The sequence below is a fragment of the Impatiens glandulifera genome, chromosome 2, assembly GCF_907164915.1.
Source record: "Impatiens glandulifera chromosome 2, dImpGla2.1, whole genome shotgun sequence".
Taxonomy (NCBI): domain Eukaryota; kingdom Viridiplantae; phylum Streptophyta; class Magnoliopsida; order Ericales; family Balsaminaceae; genus Impatiens; species Impatiens glandulifera.
This window is the reverse complement of record NC_061863.1, coordinates 59,408,592-59,432,728: the sequence shown is the minus strand read 5'-3', so window position 1 is coordinate 59,432,728 and position 24,137 is coordinate 59,408,592. Positions and strand designations below refer to the sequence as shown.

The following is a 24,137-nucleotide window of genomic DNA, read 5'->3' as shown; positions in this document are numbered from 1 at the left end:
AGCCGTTGGGTGTGTCGATTATGAATTCGTCTGTGAGTGAATCAAACCGAGCTGTAGTTTGAAGGCTTTGAACACTTGAACCTTCAACCAAAACAGTGTTCTTCTAACAACATTAATATCAAAATAGATAGCCAAGAGAAGAAGATGAGATTACCATGATGAAGTTCAATCATTGTAAAACAACTCGTATACTTTAAATTGTCAATTCTTTCAAAGTACTTTTCACGATCCTTTTTAGTTCTCAAGCTGAGAACCGAATTTCCCATAAACTGCACAAAAAATAATGAGTTTTCAAATGATTATCCAAAAACATTATGAAATCCATTGTAAACGAGACTCAACAATATCATTATGTAACATTTTTCAATATAATCTCATAGCCTAGAAAACAATGCCATAAGAGAGCCCCAAATCTAATGTTAAACACGTCTCAACCACTACAGTCACATATTTTTTTCATAAATATGACATAATGAAGAATGAACTTCTCCTACAAAGTTATCTAGTACCATATATATGTTAGGTCTTCTTATGTTAAGAGTTTCACAAAACTATAATAATCTATCTTGACAAAGTTTTGTTTATTAGATAAGTAAGTAAAATATAAATATGTAGAAAATGTTTAAGATATATCGTTTTCTCTGCAAACAAACTTTCAGTATTTGCAAACAAATCTTTAGAGAGCAACTGAAGAGTAACTAAAATAGAAGAAGAAACCGCAAGCAACCATATACTCTCGCATACATATACTTATGGTCAATTAAATTAAGATTTTATATTTTTTTTCAAATTCATAATTTGGAACTCTATATTGTGAAAGCAGTAAAAATAAGATATTTAGCGAAGTAAAATTTTTGACTACCGTTCCATATTACTAAATAATCGTTAACTTATTTTCATTTCCTTAACTAATTTACGACATGTTAAAAAAAAAGTAATAATTTTTATTTTTAAATTTTTAACTTTCCTACCCATCACATATCTTTTAAATTATTTATACCGTATTCAATAGTTTAAAACATATATAAAAAAATAGAAAAAAATTGATAAATGTGTTGAATGAGAATTTGTATCATTGTTAGAGGTGTATTATTTGTTAAGACCTTATAATAATTAAGGTTATCATAATAAAAGTGTTTGGTTTGATTAGAAAAAACATTATCATAGTATTTTATTTGCATAATAAATAAATATTATATTTAATTTATTAATTTATGTCAATATATTTTCGTAGTTTATTTTGATATGAAAAAATTATTATCTTATACTAAAATTAATTAAACGAGAATTATTAAAATTATAAAATATGTTAAAAAAATATGAAGTCAAAATTATATTTATTTTCTATAAATACTGCTATATCTATTAATTTCGTTCATTAACTTCTAACCAATATAATTTAATTTATAAATATTTTAAATTAAGTTATATTTTTATTTTTATTTTTTTAGAAAAAACAATTTGATAAAACGACCCAAATTAGCTAGTGCCCAAATAAAAATGGTCTTAATATTAAAAAAGAAAAAAAAATCAAAATCGGTCGAATCGTCGCTATACGAGAGAATTGAACCTACTCTGATATGACCAGAAGAACCCTGCTTAGCTCTCATTGTTTCTCTTCTCCAAACCCTAACCAGAGCATCCTTACAACTTCCTATGTCGCATGCCCCAGATAAAGATTTGGACGGCGCACAGCAGCCGGTCTCCTACGCCGACGCCGACGCTGAACCCCAACGGCAGTTGGTTTCATCAGAATTTTCCAACGATGCGTCTACAATTTCGTCTTTTACCTCTGAAGCTTCAATTCCTGGCCCTAGCTCAAACTCGACTACTCTCTCACCTCCGTTGAATATCTATAATATCACCTTCAATCAGGACTCCGGTTGCTTCGCCGCAGGTTCCGATCGTGGGTTTAGAATCTACAATTGCAGCCCTTTCCGTGAGATTTTTCGAAGGGAGTTTGAAAATGGTGGCGGAATTGGAGTCGTACAGATGCTGTTCCGGTGTAATATATTGGCCTTGGTCGGTGGAGGTTCGGAACCGCAGTATCCTTTGAACAAGGTGATGATCTGGGACGATCATCAGGGTCGGTGTATTGGCGAGTTGTCGTTTAAGTCTGATGTGAAGTCTGTTCGTTTGAGGAGGGACCGGATTGTGGTGATTTTACTTCAGAAGATTTTTGTATATAATTTCGCCGACTTGAAGTTGTTGCATCAGATTGAGACAATTATTAATCCCAAGGGTCTGTGCGAAGTTTCCCACATGGCTGGGTCTATGGTATTGGTATGTCCAGGCTTGCAGAAAGGACAGGTCAGGATTGAACATTATGCCACGAAGAGGACCAAGTTTTTCATGGCTCATAACTCGAGAATTGCATGTTTTGCCCTCACAAACGATGGGAGGTTGCTGGCAACAGCTAGTAGCAAAGGGACATTGGTTCGGATCTTTAATGCTTTAGATGGTACTCTACTTCAAGAGGTACAATCTTGGATTTTCTTATGATTAAAGCCTTTTCATTTACTTTTGATTGAACATGTTGATGGGTACTAGCAGTTTGTTGATTGGTTATAGTAAATAAGACCTTTTTGTTAGGCTTGTTATCCAATCCAGGTCTACCTAGTTCCCAGTTAGCCTAAATCTTTGAGCTGAAAACATCTGTTTGTCTTTAGATGTCAATTTAGTGACAAGTATGTAACAAAAGATAAATATTAAAGAGTTATAGCACACCCATCCATAAATGAATTGATACTAAAGATTTTGAACAAATCATTTTCAGGTAAATTGGAGGAATTCTGGTGAATGTTCATTATTTTCTTTGTAATTCATTTGCCATTCTACTCATTATTTGGATATTTTGTGCTTATTTTATTACTCTCTTTCTCTAGTATCTACAATCTTGATAATATTTCATTTTTTTTCTTTTGAAATTGTAGGTGAGAAGAGGTGCAGATAGAGCAGAAATATATAGCCTAGCCTTCTCTTCAGGTGGTCAGTGGTTAGCTGTTTCAAGTGATAAAGGAACTGTTCATGTCTTTAGTCTTAAAGTTGATTCGGGATCTATGGGGATTGAAAGAAGTTCATCTGAACCCCAAACCTTCGGTCCACCTGCTACTTCATCCCTTTCCTTCATTAAAGGTAGTATTTGTGATCCTTTTCCTTGGACTTCCTAAGATGTTAGAATCACCATTTAGCTGAGAATCTGATATGTGTCTACTCTGGAATTAAACTTTATTAAACATCTATCTATGATCAGATTAGGGAATTCTGAAGGTCAAAGTTAGTTCCGCGATTTTCCAATATGGGGAATCTTGGTACAGGTTTAGTGATTCCTATACAACTATTAAATATCCAACCTCCCCATCTATTGATTGATAATAAGGGTTTTATTGACTGGGAAGAGTCAGTACAGCACATTTGTATCATAAAAATGATCATTTTACTTAGTATTGTGTTAGTCATAGACTTGCATGCTGTGATGTTCTCTTTATATATCACTCGTTATATGCAGGTTTTGTTTGAAACATTTTTTAGTTAATATTAATATCAAATGGTTGTCCTTCTTGTGTTTTAGGTTTCATATGAAATATCATATTTGTGGATCATATTAATCAGTGATACACATGGATGGCTACAATAATCTCTTGTTTCTTTGCAAGTGTCTGCCATGCGTTTATGATATTGATAATCATACATACTAGCCATGTTTGTAGTTCTTGTAGTATATGAATAAATTTATCTGGGTACACATAATTATTAATCAAATATCAGATGAAAGTTGTTCTGCATCACAAAATAAATAAATAATCGGAATTAAGAAGACAGAAATTTCTTAAGGAGTTGGATGATCAATTTTAATTATGTGCTTCAATTTGGAATATGGGATGCCATAATTTGGTTCCAAAAGATGAGTTTGTATTTGATTGTGTAGGTGTGCTGCCCAAGTATTTCAGCTCTGAGTGGTCAGTGGCTCGATTTCGCATACAGGAAGGTTCTCAATACATAGTTGCTTTTGGCCATGAAAAGGACACAGTTGTCATTGTCGGGATTGATGGGAGGTGAACTCACGATCTTTTTATTAAACTTGTTGTTTCTCATGTGGTTATAAAAAATTGAGTTTCTCATATGTAAAAAAAATGTGGCAGTGTTTACCGATGCCAGTTTGATCCAGTAGTTGGCGGAGAGATGACCCAGTTGGAATATGTCAATTTCCTGGAGGCAGAAGCAGTATTTTAAAGTTGTGTAATGTTCCTTATTTTTCCAGTTCTCCTTTTATGTAGTACTTTCAAGTCAATAAGAATGTAAATATCTATTAGCAGGCTACAAACAATAAGATTATAGTCCCTTGGAACTGATGTACATACTCTACCTAAATGCTATATTCTTCATTCACTAAGACTTTAAGATAAAGATAAATGAATCAGTTACGAAGTGAATGGGTTAGGGCTAATCACTATTTCAACCCTAGAGCAACCTTAACCCTTTCCTTTCGTAACAAAATTTAGTTATCCACCTTGGGTCCTGCCTGAGATGATAACAGGCTTGGATGATAAGGAATGTCAACGGCCCAACTGGTGGAGTACCTGTCCCGGTCCCTGTCTGATTGGGGCAGTAAGGACCCCAAAAGGTCGGTCAGAATTGTGGAGAGTACCAGGTCCGATTGGAGCAGTTAGGACCCCAAAAGATCAGGTCAGAATTAGTTAAAAAAGTTCTTTTCTTTTAAAGGATCCAAACGTTTATACATGTTTTAATAAGACTTTACTTCTACTTTAAGCATTATTATCATTTTTTTTCTTTTCTTAAGTTTTTAGTTTAGTCCTTTTAAATTAAATACTTTATATTTCTGAAATGATTATATTATCTCTAAAATTAATTTATGGATGTACATAATTAAATATGTTAAACCTATAAAAAAAATTCGCAATAGGTTTCAAAATTTATGTTTTACTTTATACCACCTTCACAAAATAGGTGGATTTTTCATTCTATTTTCATTCTATTTTTTCATTACTTTTGACTTATTCTATAAAATAATTAATGTCTGTGAAGATAGTACATAATGGAACATGTCATTTAAATCCGGAAAATTCGGAAAAATAGTGAGAAGTTTGAAATCGTGTTAATTTTTAATAATACCATGCAACTATGAAGGAAGACTAGTATTCAAATAATGTTTCAATTTTACCAAAATCTTCTAATCTAAAAATTTATTCAAAATTAATTTTGTAGCAGACTTTTTACTTATTTCTTATAGCCCAATTATTATTTGAGATTCAAATTTTGGTTGTTTTAATCCTCGAATTTTGAATTGTATTATATATATCTTCAACTATAATAATTTTAATCATTTAAGATTTTCTATGTTCTTATTTTAACCTATAATTTTTATATTCTGAACTAATTTATAACAGTTTTAAAAGCAAAATATCATTCTTTGATTTTTTTAATTATTCACACATTCTTTAAAGTATTCAACCATGCATCCATATTTGACAATGTTATATTTTAAAAAAAAATACTTAATTTAAAATATAATAGACCGTATACAAAATTATATCGTTATCAATTTGTTTGAAAATAAATACAAAATTTATTTATATTCAATTTTTTTTCAAATCTTTCTTTAGATTACATATTTTTTAGTCACTGAAATCAATTTCAAAAAAATAGAAGGCGTAAATCCCGAAAACAATACTCAATTTTTAAATAAATACGTCCAAAACATCTCTAAATATTATTTCATTTAAAAATATGATAAATTAATTAGAAAAACGAAAATGATACGTTAAAATAAAATGACGGACATTCTGTCCATTTGAAAAAAGTCTCAAAATAGCTAAAATTAAGGGTGTAAGTGGTTCGGTTTGATCGATTTATTGACCAAAATGCACATCTAAACTATTGACGTTGGTTTAGTAAATTTAAAACTCTTAGTTTGTCGGTTTGATCGATTCAATTTCAACGATTATAAAATAGAAGATCGATTTGATCGATTTAATGGGTCATTCACAAATTTGTTAAAATAGATTATATATATATATATTATTTTCATGTATACCAATATTATGAATATGATTCATTAACCTAACATAATGCATTGTACTAAATCTTTTTTTAGGTTTCAGTGACGTTGAAATGACAAACTGAACCGTTGAGTCCGGTTTGATAAAAGAGAAACCGTAATCAATTCAATTTTGATCGATTCGATTTGGTTTTGGTTTGAGCAGTTTTGTCGGTTTACTTGCGCTCTTAAAATTTGAATAATTCAATTTCTATATTACACAATTTAAAATTTGAATTTCATTTGATGAAACGATCCAAATTCGTGTTTTAAATAGAAGTTGAGTAATTTTTTTATATAATTTAATAATATATTTTTATTTAAAAGGAATTGTAATTGTAATAAAATAATATTTTCCAAATAAGATGTAAAATATATCTTTGAGTGTGATTTTCAAAATATTTTTTCATCGCCATTATTTTACAAATGTGAAACTACAAGCCATTATAAATATGTTACGTAAGTTTGAGGGTCTAAATCAATTTCAGCCCTACGCACCGGACCAGACCGGAACAGATCAACATTACATTCACCCCACCCGGTCTGTTTCAAACTTCACCCGCCCGCCATCTCTAGGGCTTCGAGGTTTTCTTCTTCGACGATTTACTTTTGCTTGAATTTTGGTAAGTTGCTCCTCTTGAAGGTGATTTTCAAAGTATATTCTTCGATCAAATTTCTTCCTTCCGAAGATACCTGTTTTCAATATCTCTATTTCTTCATCGTCTGGGCGATTTCATGTGTATTTCTGGGTTAAGATAAAGATAACTTTTTGAATTGATCCACCAATCTAGTGCAAGATGATTTGTTTTCTTTCTATCATGGACTGTTTTGATTGCATCTTTATTACAGTCATTAGTTCTATTTCTCTTTTATACGATGGATTGATTGATGATTCTGGGATCACTATATCCTTAGTGTGATTCATTTTCCATAGACGTACTGTTTGTTTGCCTAGTAATCATTCTTATTGTACTGATCTGTAATTCTGTATATGGAATGTTTAGATTATCCTTTGAAGAAGACCCACAAATACAATGGATGATATTGTAGATTCCTTAAACAATGCATATCAAGAGTTCGTTGCATCAGCTGCTAGTGTGCTTGAAGCTAAAGAAACTTCTGGTGGCGAAAAGACTACAACAACAGACACTGCTTTAGAAAACTTCAAGCAGAGGTGGGAATTGTTTAGAGTTTCTTGTGATCGAGCCGAGGAATTTGTCGAATCAGTTAAGCAGAGGATAGGTTCAGAATGCTTGGTGGATGAGGCAACTGGTTCAATATCTGGGAAGTCAGGACAGACTGCTGCTACAACTGGTCTTCCACCCATAAGTGCAGTTCGTTTAGAGCAGATGAGTAAAGCTGTTAGATGGCTTGTTATTGAACTTCAACAGGGTTCTGGAACTGCTGCTGCTGGCTCATCGTCGCATACACACCCAACTGCGCCTTTTGATGCAAGATTCCCCGAAGATGCTGCTCAATAGAGATTTCTTGTTTTTGTTCCATAGTTCTAGATTCTTGTTTTGGCTTAAAAGATTAATTGTTAGTTCTGAATTTTATAAACAATTATGCTGAAACTTGGTTATCTCTGTATCTTTGTAGTTCTTAATTAACTCCTTCCTACCCATTTGTATCCTAATCTAGATAAGAAACCATAACAAATTACTGAATATGTGTCTAAGTTTTGTTTAAAATGTGATATCATTTAGATTCATGTCCAGCTAAGTTAACCCAAAAAATATATTTTCAGATAAATCTTTTCACAATTCTCCGATATGAACCGATAAAGTGTTTTTCAAATGGGCATCTATGATAAACTACGCACATGGGTCACTTTATAGTTATTATTATTTTTTAGGAATTTGTTAAAAAAACATAGTAACGAGTCTACTAAATTGAAAAATGTCATAAAATTAAACATAGTTTTAACACAAAAGGAGTAAAATGAACCCTAAGTATAGTAGATAATTTGAACCTTAATGTATAATTGAATGGCAATTTGAAGTTTTGGTTTTTATCAAACTTACCTTATTTCCTGCTTCCGTTTCTTCTATGCTTTCGCTTATTCTTCATTTACTCACTTTCTTCTTCTTCTTCTTCTTCGTCTCTGCGAAAATCACTCTTTGGTACTCAATCTTTCTCACTGGCCAGACACAATTCTCAGCAACAGCAGTATCTAGGGCAGCCAAAGGTCGAAATCAAAGCCGCTATTTCTTCGGAGACGGAGACTGCGGCGGAAATCGACTATATGGTCAATTGGATGAACTTATGTTTCTCTCATCTGGGTTCTGTCTGAGGCCAATAGCGACTTAGATTCTGTACCAAGTGAGGTCGTAGTAATACCGGGACACTTGGCAATAATGAGGTGAGGTTGTTTGTATATTTGATTTGGGTTTCTGTCATTTTCTATCTTTCTCAATGCAAAAGAAATTCTTTCCACAGTAGAACGTCGGAAGATTCTACGCCGGACAAATATAGTGTGGAAGCTGCTGTTTCACTTGCAAATGAGGCACTGGTGGGTTATTTTTAGTATTATTTGCCTCTGTTTTCTTCTATTTATAATGGGTTTTAAACTTGTAGTATCTATTAACAATGATTTTTTTTATTAGCGTTTACCAATTGCGGATGCAGTGCCTATATATGATAAACTCCTAACAACATTTCCCACAGCGGTAATCCTCTTTCCTTTATCATGCTCGAATGCTTTCCCCTTTGATTTTGTAAAGCTTACAAACTTATGATGAAATTCGGGTGTTTCGCTAGGTCTTCTTTAGTTTATAGAGTATTTTCTTTCTGTTTCAGTTGGTGTTGGTCCTTATATGATCTTCTCCATGTGATAGATCACTCTAATTCTTGTCCTACTCGAAGTATATATATAAGTAGCTCTGCATTAGTCAGCTCACAGGATGTGTTTATGAACATTTATTCTGATTGGTAATTTATGGAACACTGCCACGGTGCTTATAAAACAATAATTATGCAGAACAATTTGCTTCAGCAATTTGTTGGCTGCAGTCATGGAATTTCTTCCTTTCAAACTAAAAATACTTAAGCACTCTAGTTTCTTTATGCTCATTAATCCGTCATGCTTGTTAATACTGCTCAATGACCTTTTTGCAATTCTATTTCTTGCGCCAGTATGTTGATCTTTGCTCACTAGATTTAGCTTAAGACACTGCAAAATTGAATTGTTTACGTATAAATGTTGCTTAAAAAGTGTACCAAAAGTGATAGTCTAAACTTAGTTTATTTGTGGACTGCACTTTTATTTTGTCTCAACAACTATATCCCTTTGAATCGTTAGGCCAAGTATTGGAAGCAATATGCGGAGGCACATATGGTTGCAAACAATGATGATGCTACAAAGCAAATATTTAGTCGATGCCTACTGCATTGTTTGCAGGTTCCTCTTTGGTATGTTCTAATAACTGTATCATTGTATTTCATGGATAACAAACATTGCTTTAGGATATTGCTAACAAATTATTCCTTAGCTAAGTAAAGCTGCAATTGGGATGTTATCACAGTTGTTCTCCTTTTCGTTTATTATTGTGGTTTTGTGGGATGATTCAATTTTCTTTGTTGGTTATGTGGAGTATGTACTTGACCATTGGTGGTACTAACATTATGCTAATTGTATTCAATTTTTTTTTTGGAGTAAAAGCAAAAACAAAAAAGGCAAAGTAACTGTTCACTAAGACAATTAACATACTGTTTTGGTTGTTTTGTAACACAAGAGAGGTTTATTGACACCGAATCTAGTATTCTTCATGAATATAAAGAGTTTTGGTTGATAGATGTGATCAAATCTATATGCAAATTTCACTATTATAGGTGTTCTTCCTAATATCAACAGACTCCTCTTCAAACCCAAGTTGGTCAAATTCTATTTGCAAGTTGGGTTTGCTAAAGTACAAATTCAGTTCTACACAGTAGAAAAAGTGTCATGCCTAAAACATAAAGTGTATAATTGGAGGAGATTGAGAATCGTCTGTTTTTTTTTTAAATTCTTAACTGTAATTCACCTAGATATAGATCCTTAATTGGGTTTTCTTATGCCACTCCTCTTGCATGACCTCTCTGGAAACCTGGATGCCGCTAACCATGGAGACTTTAAATTGTAAATAACATCCTTAGTATGATCCTCATGTTTGGGAGGCAGATTAGTTTTGGCACATTATCTATTCCTCAAGATTTCATAACCAGGCTGTAGACACAAAATGGGAATTACCATCCCTGCAACCTATGCTTTGTTACTTATCTATGACTGTGACCTTTTCTCTTTGACTATTAGATTCCGCAAATGCGTTATGGTAAAAATAAAATTGGGTCAATAATAGTAGTGCATTAGTCATCATAGTTTTTTTCAGGCAGTTGTATTTTTCTGTAACAATTATATTGTTTTTCTCTCACTATTTTCCAAGCTGATTCATATAAGGTCTATATCATTATTAAGCAACTTTTGTGTTGTAGGCGGTGCTACCTTAATTTTGTCCGGAAAGCTAATGACAAGAAGGGCGTAGATGGTCAGGAAGAGACTAGGAAAGCATTTGAATTTATGCTCGCCTATGTTGGTGTGCATTCTCTTTACATCCACAATTTGCCTTTAATAGTTCTTTCTTGTACATGAAGTTGGAGAAATATTATTTACATATTCCATTGCCGGCTATGTTGCATGGATACGGGTACGGGCATCGTATCAAATACGATACGGAAAATTTTGAAAATATAGGACACATTACGTTTAGGATACGCCAATTATTAAAAACTATATAAATATTTTATATATAAAATTTATATAACTTTAGTATTAATATAATAGAGATAGAAACCCATATAGGCGTCTGGGAATGTGGGCGGCTGCAGCTGGCAATTTATGCTTATGAAAAGATGAAGTAAGGCAGAATCGTGAGATATTATGAAAAAAAATAAGGTGAGGCAGTAAGGAACTGCAATAAGAAAAAAAGATATGATGAAGCATTAGGTCTAGAGAGGGGTTATTTTTATTTTTATTTTTTAGTAATTTTATATTAGTCCCTCAAAATTTTAATTATTTTCAGTTTGAACTTAAAACCTTAATCTTTTGAAAAATTCACTAAAACCTATCCAAACCGTATTGGATTGGTCTACCCTACAAAAAAGTCAACGATACCTACTTTTGCCATATCCAATACCGTTTTGGCGTATCGTATCCGTATCGGATTCTCCAATTTTTTTTTCTGGAGTATCGGTGCTACTTAGAATACTAATTTTAAGACTCAATTTGAGTCTATTTGGAAACTGCTATTTTGGCACAATCTCTTACATATTCACAGTACCAAAAAATATTTTCTGGATCATTATCGAGATTATAATGTGGTGGTTGGCTTCATATTTTATAGAGATTTTTCTTTTGTGGATATGATAAGATTATTTACTAGATCACTGTGATATTTGGCAAACATAACAAATGTAGATTTTTTTTGGATCATAATTCAGACGACAAAAATGATAACAAAACAGATATTGATTCCAAATATTCAGCACGCCCTGTTTGTTAAAGTATTGATTGTGGTAGCAAGGAAATGCTAATTATGTGGGCATGGCCTTACATAGGCATGTACAATGACTCCTTATTGGTGTTTCTCTTTCACAGATTAAAAAATTACTTAATTATGACTACAACAATGCCCATGGGATCACTTGCATCCATATAAATAATTGAATTTACATTGGATTAATTGTAGTATGAGCCATTGTGTGGTGTTCAAATTCCACATTTAATCTTGAACTGTATTCCATGTTTCTTGCTCTTTAGTAGTAAAGTTAGATTAACTCCACTAGTATTCAATACCTTGAAACTGACTTCTTATTTGTGATTGACTCGATCCTATTAATACTAGATAAACCTTACTCCCTGGTGTGTCCATTTAGAACCTATATTGTCCACTCTCTCATTTCTTCAAATATATTAACACTCTTAACAATTGCATTCTGGAGATTCATTTCAGGAGATGACCTAGAATGCCTTACTACACTTGCTGAAAGTCAAATATCAGATTTATTCATAACTAACTATCCTTAAATGGCATGTGTAATAGCACAGACAATTTCAGCAATTTTAAACTTGAATCTATTCAGGGTGTTGGTTGATTTGTTTTAACTTAACATATGCAGCATATTCTTTTAGAGAGTCAACATAATATACTGTTCTGATCTTATTATCTCTATGCTAGAATGAAATCGTGTGGAAACAGAGTTCATCCACGTTTGACACCAAACCTTGTTCATGCTTCCCATTCCCACCAAAATTAGCATCAAAGCATGAATGTGGTCTTTACATGAGAAATAGATGTCCCAATCTCCCTATTAAGTGCCAAATCCATATTGATTTACCTAATTTATCCAGGAAGCTCTTAGAACGTAGCTAGTTTTATCCTTGGTCCCTTGCTGAAACTCTTGTTTTTATGTCTGAGATTGAAGTAGGGGACCCAAAGGTCAATTTTCAGTGAACCATGAACTCCAGATGTTGTCTTTAAGCCACTTTGAGAATCATAAGAGGATAATGAATTATTAATTGATATCAGTCTTACTATCCCACCCTTTCCTCTAGATGGCAATCTTCATTTCTAGCCATTCGTCTACCTATCTTTGAGATTTCTCTGCCACTTTTCCCAAGACCTTGTGCACTTGAAGATACCCTTATAGGACATCCAAGATAAGTGAGAATAAATCCTACACATCCGCAAGAACAAATTTATGCCGTGTGCAAATATTGGCAACTTGAACATGTTATGTATTTCTTGATCATCATTTTTATAAAATTCAAACATTATAGGCTTCTTGGTAAAGTGAGTTATAAAACATGTCCATTGAAAGCTTTACGTCAATTAAACTTATTTAGATTCAGACTCAAAAAAAAGAATGAGGCCTATCTATGCTTGCCACGAAGATCTTGGTACATGTGTGTTCCGCATGTCCTCTATCAATATTTTCAACATCATATGCTTCATTCACGTCCTTGATTAGCCTATGAAAGGATTCATTTTGCCTTTCTATTTGTTTCGACTATAGATGCTTGTTGAGCATCATTGAGAGTTTTGTATAAGTGTAATGTAGACACATTATCATGCAAAAAATTAATTGAAGGGATTATATAAGTTTTTAGCAATTTATTGACGTCCATGCTATTCATAAACCTTATTAAGATTTGAATAATAGCATGATATCAAGAAATATTTTTTGTGTACCACAATTCTCTAGTAGATTAAAGGTAATCTAGATGAGTAATTCAATGTCCAAATTATCAAAGATATTTCCTTGACACTTTTAGTTTCTTTATTTTGGTGTGTAAGATACAAGGGGAAAAAATCTTGACCAGTAAGGCTCAAATATAGATCTAAAAGAAAACAAAATATGAGTATGGATATAGAAGACATGCCAATATAAGTTTTTAATAGTGTACCTATTTCTTTTATTGATAAATAAAATAATTCAAATCATCATCACCTAAGCACATAGATGTGTCCAAGAGTCATCTGAGAGGACACATGCAATGGACTCTTAATCATTTTATTCTATCCATATTTTGCTTCTTATTTCTTGCAAAGTAACACAAGAAAACATTTGTAAACATCTATCTTTTGCATATAATGCTTAATATTGATAACACTGTCAATATAATAGAAGACAAAGAAGAATCCTTGAAATTTGTTTTACATGGTCCAAGGTGAGATACTTTTTATTTTGAAAAAAATGCATCTGTGAAGATGGAAGTATCCATAACCAGTCACAAATGCAAGTTGCTCATTTCAAAGTGACCCAGTGTTTGATTCTCCCTTCTACTTATTTCTCACCAGATGATCCATTTTATGTACACCGACTATGAGTGACCAACACTTAAACAATTTTTAGCACATTTTAGGATTTTAACCTAGAACTACTAGCTAATGTTAGAGACACATTTAAAGATTTTTGCGGTTTTGCCAATATTAGTAGCTAGCTTATTTGGAGGTTCTAAGGAACAATACAATGTTTGAAGACTTGGTATGCAAGTTTCTACCCATAAGTAGCTTCCAAAAAAGATCTATGCTTTAATTTGAATATTGCTTGCTTATCCAGTACGTTTTGTTTGCATTTTGTTTCAAGCTCTACTCATATTTCAGAGCTGAGTAGATTGTTTAAATATAAAAATTGACCGGCTTTCCTCAATATGTCAATAGTTGAAGCATACTTCTAAGTGTTTTTGCTTAATATAATTTATGAAAATACCAATTTTTTCTTGAATGAGTTTTTACTTTTCCATTTTTTGGATCTCTTATTTCCATGTCTTGACAGGATGTGACATTGGATCTGGGGCTGTATGGGTGGAATACATCACATTCCTGAAGTCCTTGCCGGTCTGTATTCTTGTTAACTGTGAATGTTTAGTCTGTGCAAATTTGTTTCTTTGTATGTTCTGTTTCATTTCCCGTCTCTGTACTGATTTAGGCCCAATCTGCTCAAGAAGAGTCGCAACGAATGACAGCAATAAGGAAAGTCTACCAGAAAGCTGTTGTTACTCCTACTCATCATATTGAACAAATCTGGAGGGACTATGAAAACTTCGAAAATTCTGTCAGCCGTGCATTGGTAATACTCTGCTTCAATACTTTTTGGGGTAATTGTTGAGTGGATTTACTTTGACAGAATTTTGTAATTGCATGAGGTATTTAAACTAAACATGGTGTATCTATATAGTGCAACAAGTTTGGTGTGGATTGATCTTTCATGTAATTTCCATATATGCATGTAATATTCTTATTGTAGGATTTAGGATAAAAACATATCTCAAACATTTTACCTGCATTACAGTTAAGTCCATTTTATCCATAATTGTTGTTTGGTGAGGTTTTGCTTCAACAAACGTTTCCAAATTAAATATGGAATTTCTTATGCACATGTTACATGTGGGATTTACAATGATGGCATCATTATGATGCTGTGTTTATCTACAGTTATTTTCCTTCTCTTACTATCATGTCACTAAGGGCATAACAAATAGTAACCTGTTTTTATTGTTGCATAATGCAGGCAAAAGGTTTGGTGTCTGAATATCAACCAAAATACAATAGTGCAAGGGCTGTTTACCGGGAGCTAAAGAAGTATGTTGACGAAATTGACTGGAATATGCTTGCTGTGCCTCCTGGTGGTTCTTCTAAGGCAATACCTTATTTATTTTTATTTTTTTTAAAAGGTTAACTTTTATTGAAATAAAACCGCAAGAAGCGTTCTGAACATTACAAAGAAGTGGGATGGAGGGGTGGGGAAAAAATAAATATTCGAGAACAAATGGAAATGTTAGATGCAAATAAGATCAAAGAATTTTCATCTCGCACAAAACCCTCTTTTCCTAATAGAAGCAAAAACATGAAGCTTTTGATTCCTCCAATGCCGTAGCTTTACCCTTGGAATGTTCTACGGTTCTTTTCTTTCCAAATCGTCCACCTCTAAGACAATACCTTATTATTTCTGTTCATTTTAGTTTTTTAATAAGAATGTGGAACTTTAAGTAATCTCCTTTCCCCTTGACACTGGCCATTTTTTTGAAAGGGTAAGTCTATTTTCATTAATCCACAGTTAACATGAAGATCACATGAACCGTGGTGAAATATCCCACCAAGAAACATTTTTTTTATAAAAGTTATTACATGAGTTGCCATAAGTTAATAAAAAAGAAATGCATTCATGCCAAACAAAACATCAAAACATGAATCTTCCACATCTCTCCATCGAACTTAGATATGACTTTCCTTGATTTCTGCTTACTTATGCTCCATTTTTATCTTCTTGGATTTTATCACTGGGCTCTTTTAATAACTGATATAAATATGAGTTAGTTCGCCATCCCATATGGTCTATAATTGGTAGATACCAGTGTAGTATCAATCTTCTTGGTTTAGTTAAAGGTGCTTGCTTATGTTATTGTTTCATTCTTTATATGGTAAACAGACAGTCTCTGACAATGCTTTTTTACCAGAGGTAACTTGTGTGAGCTTAAGGATTGTCTAGATGAGGTTGTCCTATTGATTTTAGACTTAACTAATATTAAAAAAAAGTGCACAATTTTCTAAATCTCAAGGATGAGTTTTTTGTAATTAAAATGGGTTTTGGGACTCATAACATAGGAACAATCATGATCTGCTTCTTCCTATTCATGCCTTTTTAGAGTTCCTGAATTCTCTGAATTTATCTCTTCTACTATGTTACTCAACAGAGTGCGTACTATGTTACTCAACAGAGTGCAATTATTTTTACACCCTGCAGGAAGAAGCACAATGGATTGCATGGAAAAAGTTACTAGCATTTGAAAAGTGAGTTATGCTATTAAATTCACATTTTTATACAAGAAAAATGAGCAATACTTGATCTTTGTATATTAAGCACTTGCATAAACATTTATCTACATGTCATGTATCTGAAAATGTCATGCCTATTTATTTTAATCTTATCCACATAGATCACAGAGATGTGATTGTCACCTACTGTATTAATGTATGTGAATTCTCTCAAAGTTTGTCCTTGTGATATGTATTTCAGAGAGAATCCACAAAGGATAGATACTGTATCTTCCAACAAAAGAATTGCGTTTACTTATGAGCAGGTAATGGATTGTACTTTTATTCTCTCTTAATTTTTTTAGGGTAAGCCTTTATTTTCTTTGATGCCTTCAACAGGTTGTAGTATTGTTATTTGCTCAGAACATTTTTTCTGTACCTGTTTGAATGAATTATAAGCTTATATATCTTTCATAAAATGAATTAAAATTCTTAATTCTTGAATCCTTCTGTCAATTGCTTTCTTATATGTATGAAATTACATCTCCCCATGCTCTATCATGAACATTAAGATGTAATATTCCCAATCACCTAAACTTTGTTCAGTGGTTTGGTTGCTGCATTACTGAGATTATCTTGTGTTTGTCAAAGTATACTTCAGTACTTCTACATCATAAATCTGCACATTTTCCCATATATCTAAGACTGACAATTAATACTGTATTCCAATGAGCAGTGTCTCATGTATTTGTATCACTATTCTGATGTATGGTATGACTATGCCACATGGCAAGCAACAAATGTTTCAATAGATTCTGCAATCAACACATTTCAACGAGCTCTGAAGAACCTTCCTGGTAAAGCTCATTTCTTCTTTTGTCTCCATTTACCAGTTCTAGTATTTTGCTGGTTTAATATGTTTCTTGTTTCCCTTAAATCTCATATTTCTTAAGTGTAGTGTAACCATGCACCAGTTCTGGACCTTATCGTGTTCTTTGTCTTCCGCTTGACTAGGTTAGATTGTTAATTTTCTTTCTTCTCTCATTTTCTTCTACGACTTCTTAGATTCTGAAATGCTGAAGTATGCTTATGCGGAGTTGGAGGAGTCTCGAGGAGCAATTCAGGTGAGCACATTACAAGCTTGTTTAATACTTGGTTTAGATGCTGTAACTTTTTTGGGCTAATATTGACTTCCATTGCAGTCTGCTAAGAAAGTGTATGAAAGCCTCATAGGTGATGGTGTCAATGTATCACCACTATCGCATATCCAGGTAGGGGCACTTGAATTTCTTGGCTACAATATAATGTGATTATCACGATTTGAAATTATTCTTGTATCCTCTAGATGAACGAGTCATGGACAAATAGTAACTATAGTGGCTTCTTTTGACCTTTAAATACTAAGATATTGCATTTGCCTTCAACTAGACCAAAGACCTTATATGGTATATTGACGTGGCGAATTAGCGATGCCTAAGTTGAATGTTTTTATCAAGCGGAGTTTTTTGTGTTATAAAAATAAACATGTGAAGAAGATATTGTAATTCCTTTTTATTTTGTTTTTTGAAATGGTTGTGAAGGCACGTACCCACAACCTTGTGGTCATGACTCATGACCTTGCGCTCTACCACTTGAGCTAAACGAATCAATAACATAAATATTTTTCGGGTCAAGTCATAATAATAAAAAATCTAAATTACCCAATTTAAATGAGATGGTTAGTTTATTTGGGTAAACTCAAAATTTTCTCACCCAAGTCTATCATATCAAAGGTTTACTTATCTTTCTTTTTTTTGTATGTATCATTTTGCAGTACTTACGCTTTCTAAGGAGAACTGAAGGGGTTGAAATAGCTCGCAAGTACTTTGTAGAGACGCAACAATCTCCAAACTGCTCTTACCATGTTTATGTGGCTTATGCCATGATAGCCTTTTGTCTTGATAAAGAGAGAAAGGTACGTAAAAACTATAAGGTTTAGTTTTAATTCAAATGGACCAGAGATGCTTTCTCACATTCTGTTGTCTAGTTGAAGATTTTTTGTTGGTAATTCTTCAGAAGCCTTACTGTTATAAGGTTTAATGACATCCATATGCTTAAAAAATGTGTAGAATCTAGGAAAACAAATATATCCTTGACATTCTTCATCTTTATAATTTTCTTTTTTATATGCTAAGATTGCATTCTTTATTTTCCATGCTTCTGTACGTTTAACTGTAAGATCCCTGGATAAACCTTCTCCACAGTAATTTCTTCTAAACAGTTATGTTCATTTACGATTTTGTGTTGGGCTTTCTCTAAACGGTGCATATTTATGCAGATTGCACATAATGTTTTTGAAGCAGGGCTAAACCGGTTTATGCATGAACCTGGTTACATTCTTGAGTGAGTTCTGTTTCTTCTTTTTCGATAAGTAATTATCATAGGCTGATATTGATGGCTCCTCTCAAGTCCTAATAAAATCATCATTGAAGACTAATCTTCACTTAATATTTTGAAAAAGTGAGACGATTTTTCATAAAGATACAGTAATGTCCATATGGCAATTATAGCACCACCAGTATTATTTTGATCGTTAGTTACATTCATGAAAAACCAACTTTTTGCTCTTTCTAGGGTAGAGTTGACTAATCTTTGATAAAACTAAAGCATCTATAAATTATTTTTTATATATTGAAAATCATGAACGTTGAAAATATGTGCTGGAAACCAAGACATGGTGCAGTAATTAGATATATCATTCTCAAATGGAAGCTAACGGATTCAAATCTCATCTACCTCAAAGAATTACATATGCTGGAAGTATATGTTAGTAATATGATCTGATAAATATTACAGGTATGCAGATTTCTTGTCTCGCTTGAATGATGAACAAAATATCAGAGTTTTATTTGAACGTGCATTGAGTTCGCTCCCACAAGATAAATCCATTGAGGTAGAATTCAATACACAGTTTTCCTTTTTAACTTACATCAGCACTTATCATTCTCATCTTTCATATTTCCTTGCACAGGATTGTTTTAGCATAATCACTGTATTTATCACCATTAATGTCCTTTTGTATATCACTTCGTTATTGGGGCTTATATTATGATAGTGATACTGCATACTTCCTTGAGATTTTAACAGCATCCTTCATGTGGATCTGATCCTTTACATTAGTTGAATCCATCAAGTGTAATTCCAATTTATTGTTTGATTTGGTCCAGTGTTCTTCATTGTGTACTATTTGTCTTTTTTATGCCCAATGAAATTGATAATAATATCATTTCTTCACCTCTCTTAATGGCCTTCTACTAAGCTATAAATTAGCTATTGATCTGTTTGAGATGTTGAACCATGTTAGAACATGTAGATCTGGAGTCAACATTTTCTTTTATGTCCTGTCCTGTCCACAGGAGGGTCTCTTTCTTCTCCTTCTCTCTAACTCATGTAAACTATATTTGTGCTTCATGTCTCTCAGACTGTAAAACTTATTTGTCTTGTTCCTTGTGATATCAAAATCCAGTAATTCTTTTTTCTTCCTTGTGTTATCAAAATCCAGTTATCAATTTCTATTCTTTGAGAAGGATACTTTCCTTTCTCTTTTCCAAGCAATACTATTATAACTGTGATTTCATTACTTTGATGCTTGTTGATGGACAATGAGCCCTTTATATCTTCTTTCACCTTCTAAACAAGATGTCATGACAGACCTATTAATTCAATGCTCCCTTTCTACCATTATTTATGTTAGGGAGAGTTTCACAGTGTTCTTTCTTGTAGGTTTGGGATAGATTTGCCCAATTCGAGCAGACATATGGAGATCTTGCCAGCATGCTGAAGGTTGTCACTTATTGGTTTATATAATTTTTATGATCTTTTAAAGATATATAGTTTCTAAAGAATTTTCCTTCTGCAAATTTGTCTCATTAGATAAGCTCGCATTTAAATTGATCATGTTTTTATAAACTGTTACCATTATGGATAAATCACCTTTGTCACAGAATTTTAGGTTTTCATAGTTCTCTTTTGTGCTTGATTCACAGTAAAATATGAAATATATATATCATGATAAGTGAACTGTGTGATGTCTATAATTCCTTGTGGAATTGTACTTTGAGATGCTTTTATGATGTTTCATGAGGTACATAAGCTTAATTTGTTCAGTTTTGATGAATTTACATCACCTTTCAGCGTAGCCTTGGTCTTTGAAAGACATAAAACTCTCTTGCATATGTGTACTTAACCCTTTTTACTTAAGGAAATTGTTTGTATTTTATTTAACTATCTTTTGCTGCCGCAGGTTGAGCGAAGAAGGAAAGAAGCACTTTCAGGAACATCTGAAGTTGGTGCTTTTGAGACTTCACTGAAAGATATTGTCTCTCGGTACAGTTTCAAGGGTCTTTACCCTTGCTCTCCTGCAGATCTCGATCATTTAGCCCGACAAGATGTATGCTGACCAGAATTTCTAATGTTCACTAGTTAATATCATCAATCTGAAGATTATGAAATAATGTCATTCCTTATTCACTTGGCATTCTGAATGTTGTAGCTGGTCTCTTAGACCTTGTTTGATCTAGGGTTATTTGAATAACCAAGTGGTTATTTTGGGGTAAAAAGGCATTATAGGTAAATATATATAATGTAAAATAGAGGGTATTTTGGTTGATGTGATTGATGAGTAGATTGTTGATTGGCTAGTGGGTTATTTAGAATTAACCTCAAACCTACTTCAAACAAGGCCTTACAGAGATCGTCTTGCATTTTTCTTTCATTACAATGTATTGTCTTGCATTTTTCTTCCATTACAATGTATTGACTTGCTTTACCATCTCAGTCTTTACCACTCATTGAGCAGACAAAGGTGAAATATGCCTTGGCAATTACTAGTTGTGGTTATGATACTAGGTTAAGTATGTCCAAAATGCTTACTGTTGGATGATTATTAGAGATGCTGTCCACTGTACTGATTCCTTGACAAAAAAAAGGATTAAGAGAACAAGGAATTGGTTTGACGTCCTCTTCTCTATTTCAATGTTCCACTTTTTTTCATACTTAATTGATGTGCTTCCAATTTTTGACTTGAAGGCTTTGACATCGTGATCCATTTTGTTGGTTTATCTCAAGTATACTCTATATTTTTTCATCAAGTGTTTGTTTTGGTTATACAGCTTGTCCTTGCTACCACTTCTTTTATTTATCTTCTGAAAAAAATGATTATTTGTGCACCTTGTTCTGACCCTTAAAAGGAAATTTAGGCAAAAAAAAATCTATTATTTTTCTGTTCCAATTTTTTCATACTTTATTTCCTCTTCGCACTACAGTTGCTTTCTAGAAACATAAGCAACAAAACTGAGAAGCCCGCACTGGAAAATGGAGCCGTCGTTGTAGGTACACATATAATAGAGTTTATATTTGGTTATGTTTTGTATTTTATGTTCTCTAAGTAGGTTTGCTTGATAAGATAAAGGTGCTTCAATGATGGGAATCAATTCAAGCACCTCTTATCCAGGCGTTTCAAAGAAGGTGATTTATGACCCGAGACAGATATCTGGTGTGTGTGATATTAAGTGATGGATCTTTTATATTATTTGTCTGTGCCATTTGACTTTGTTTGACCAGAGTTGCTGTCATGTAGGTGCACCATCTGTGTCCGGAGTTCCAGTTGTTTCTGCTGCACCATCTGCCCCGATTGTTGCATTAACTGGTTCTGGAATGCCTAGTGCTCCATATGAGATTCCGAAAACAGCATCTCCTTCTCTGCTAGCCTTTATCACAAATTTACCTGCTGTGGAAGGTAACATTCAATTATTAACCAACTTGTTCTTACCACACCCTTTTTTCTCTTCTTAAATCATTTACCTTTGTTGGCATCTATAGTGGTTGTTGTAAGTTTTTCTCTTTTTTTTTTTTTTTTTTACATTGAGACTTCCATTAAAACCACAACACAACATGAAAGTCACATCAGTTGTAGAAATAATACAACAACACGATTCAAACATATAAACATAAATCCCAAACACGGTGAAAACTAAAATGCATCATCACTTACTTCTCAAACACAAAACGAAATCGAACCAGCACTCCCTTCTATCCAAAGATGTCTGGGCCGATTATATCATTATTGTCTCTACGTGTCCCCATTTGGGTACTTCAAATTGATGCGCTGTTCATGTTCCATTCTAGCCTTGAGCATTCCTTTTCTTCTAATGATTTACTAATCTTCTTTCCCTTCCACTTTTATTAGGTCCATCACCAGAAATAGATTTTGTTCTATCAATATGTCTGCAAAGCAACATGCAGCAAGTGCAGGTCGGGAAACCTGGAGGGTCCGCAGCAGCAGTCTTGCCTCAGCAGACTGGGCCTGCTCCAAGCACAAGCGACCTTTCTGGTTCAAGCAGACCTCAACAACCTGCTCCCAGCGGTTCATCTTTCAGATCATCAAGAGACAGACAACCTTCAAAGAGGAAAGACTTTAATAGTATGTATACTACAACCTAGATATACTTTTACATTTTCCTTTTTTATTGAAATAAGTTTGTTAAAAAATGGAGTTAATATTTTTAGGACAAGATGATGATGAGACTACGGTTCAAAGCCAGCCACTTCCGAAAGATATATTTAGATTACGCCAAATGCAGAAAACTCGAACTGTTTCCCAGACCGGATCAACATCTCACGGAAGCGCATTTTCTGGCGATCTGTCTGGTAGCACCAGTTGATTACACTTCAACTACTGAAGGTCTGTTTATTATTATTTTTAGTATTCTGTAAATTATTTAATTTTTGTACTTTAGACTACCTTGTAGAAAGAACTATTTAAGCTTTTATTTTGCCCATTTATAGGCTGTAACTGAAGACCACTTCAGACATGCTGTTACCTTTTACAAATGTAATTTCATCTTTGATGCTATCATATTCTGATCAAACGAAACAACTATATTTGATCACGAGAATTATATTTTCTTTGTGATTTTTAAAAACGTACATTTCAGAGTTTTGATTTCCTTAACAGAATAATTTGAAAAGTTTTCCATCACAAGTTTTTTTGTTTGTGACCCGAGTTTATTCCCTTTAGTTACAGAGCGTTCTTAATAGTGGGAAATAAATCTAAGATGTTTAGTATATTTTAAATAAGACTCGGCATAGTTCACTTAATCTTAAGCCAAAGAGGATCCAAGCATATGACCCCAATTAGTCAATTGGAGACAAACTGAACTTTAACAAGAAAGTTGGAAAATTGGCCTAGTGGTCATTTAAGTGAAATTGTAATGTAAAATTGAATAGTATTAGACTTAATATTCAAATCATTTTAAAATTGAATTCTATTAAGATTTTTTTTTTAATTTATAAGGCTTCATCAAACAATTTAGTTGATAATTTATTTTAAAATATATTAATAAATTTAATAATATTTGTCTCTTCAAACTCATTTACATTGCTAAACTTGCTACCATCTAGTTATTAATTTTCTACTAATTCTATAGGTTAAAAAAAATCATAATATAGGTTTACATTGAAATAAATTTCATAACTCTCTAGTTCTAACTTTCACCGTTTCAAAATTCCTAAAACAGTTATTTATAATTAAACATCATCCCATTTAAATATTTAATCAATTACTAAAATACTTTTTATTTTTAAAAAACAAATTATTTTATTATATATGGATAGTTTTTAAATTTACACCATTAAAACAATTATTAGAGTCATCTCAACCAATTTTCCGTCGAAATCACCTTTACAACCCTTTTCTAATAACTAATGTATTATTAAAATAAAAATTGATTCAGAATAAGGTTATATAT

The 24,137-nt window shown here is 32.8% G+C and overlaps 3 protein-coding genes across 5 annotated transcripts; all 3 read left to right on the top strand.

Moving 5' to 3' along the window:
* Positions 1 to 1,565: 1,565 nt before the first annotated feature.
* On the top strand, positions 1,566 to 4,389 carry LOC124926898 (autophagy-related protein 18a-like). Its single transcript, XM_047467219.1, has 4 exons — positions 1,566 to 2,478; positions 2,934 to 3,135; positions 3,929 to 4,055; positions 4,143 to 4,389. Exons 1-4 carry the CDS (start codon positions 1,657 to 1,659, stop codon positions 4,231 to 4,233), a joined length of 1,242 nt encoding a protein of 413 aa, XP_047323175.1. The 5' UTR covers positions 1,566 to 1,656; the 3' UTR covers positions 4,234 to 4,389.
* A 2,659-nt stretch (positions 4,390 to 7,048) lies between these two features.
* Positions 7,049 to 7,686, top strand: LOC124926779 (mediator of RNA polymerase II transcription subunit 32). Its single transcript, XM_047467074.1, has one exon. The coding sequence runs from the start codon at positions 7,093 to 7,095 to the stop codon at positions 7,537 to 7,539; it is 447 nt and encodes a 148-aa protein (XP_047323030.1). The 5' UTR covers positions 7,049 to 7,092; the 3' UTR covers positions 7,540 to 7,686.
* A 448-nt stretch (positions 7,687 to 8,134) lies between these two features.
* LOC124925576 (cleavage stimulation factor subunit 77) lies at positions 8,135 to 23,392 on the top strand. 3 transcript variants are annotated; one of them, XM_047465615.1, is made up of 23 exons: positions 8,135 to 8,420; positions 8,498 to 8,570; positions 8,665 to 8,727; positions 9,360 to 9,469; positions 10,529 to 10,629; positions 14,372 to 14,433; positions 14,525 to 14,665; positions 15,107 to 15,235; positions 16,340 to 16,386; positions 16,613 to 16,676; positions 17,087 to 17,207; positions 17,416 to 17,474; positions 17,553 to 17,621; positions 18,164 to 18,304; positions 18,668 to 18,732; positions 19,186 to 19,282; positions 20,113 to 20,172; positions 20,633 to 20,779; positions 21,654 to 21,720; positions 21,800 to 21,883; positions 21,968 to 22,126; positions 22,577 to 22,810; positions 22,897 to 23,392. In XM_047465615.1, exons 1-23 carry the CDS (start codon positions 8,416 to 8,418, stop codon positions 23,049 to 23,051), a joined length of 2,253 nt encoding a protein of 750 aa, XP_047321571.1. In that variant the 5' UTR covers positions 8,135 to 8,415; the 3' UTR covers positions 23,052 to 23,392. The 3 variants fall into 3 exon arrangements, with proteins under 3 accessions (XP_047321571.1, XP_047321570.1, XP_047321569.1); XM_047465614.1 differs by having other exon boundaries at positions 8,136 to 8,420; positions 8,501 to 8,570; positions 21,794 to 21,883; XM_047465613.1 differs by having other exon boundaries at positions 8,136 to 8,420; positions 21,794 to 21,883.
* Positions 23,393 to 24,137: the final 745 nt, after the last annotated feature.

Coding starts and splice junctions, on each gene's coding strand:
- LOC124926779 (XM_047467074.1), top strand. CDS start 7,093: ATGGATGATATTGTAGATTCCTTAAACAATGCATATCAAGAGTTCGTT.
- LOC124925576 (XM_047465613.1), top strand. Junction 15,236..16,339: donor CTCCTGGTGGTTCTTCTAAG/GCAATACCTTAT, acceptor TACACCCTGCAG/GAAGAAGCACAATGGATTGC. Junction 16,677..17,086: donor TTGCGTTTACTTATGAGCAG/GTAATGGATTGT, acceptor TCCAATGAGCAG/TGTCTCATGTATTTGTATCA.
- LOC124926898 (XM_047467219.1), top strand. CDS start 1,657: ATGTCGCATGCCCCAGATAAAGATTTGGACGGCGCACAGCAGCCGGTC. Junction 3,136..3,928: donor ATCCCTTTCCTTCATTAAAG/GTAGTATTTGTG, acceptor TTGATTGTGTAG/GTGTGCTGCCCAAGTATTTC. Junction 4,056..4,142: donor ATTGTCGGGATTGATGGGAG/GTGAACTCACGA, acceptor AAAATGTGGCAG/TGTTTACCGATGCCAGTTTG.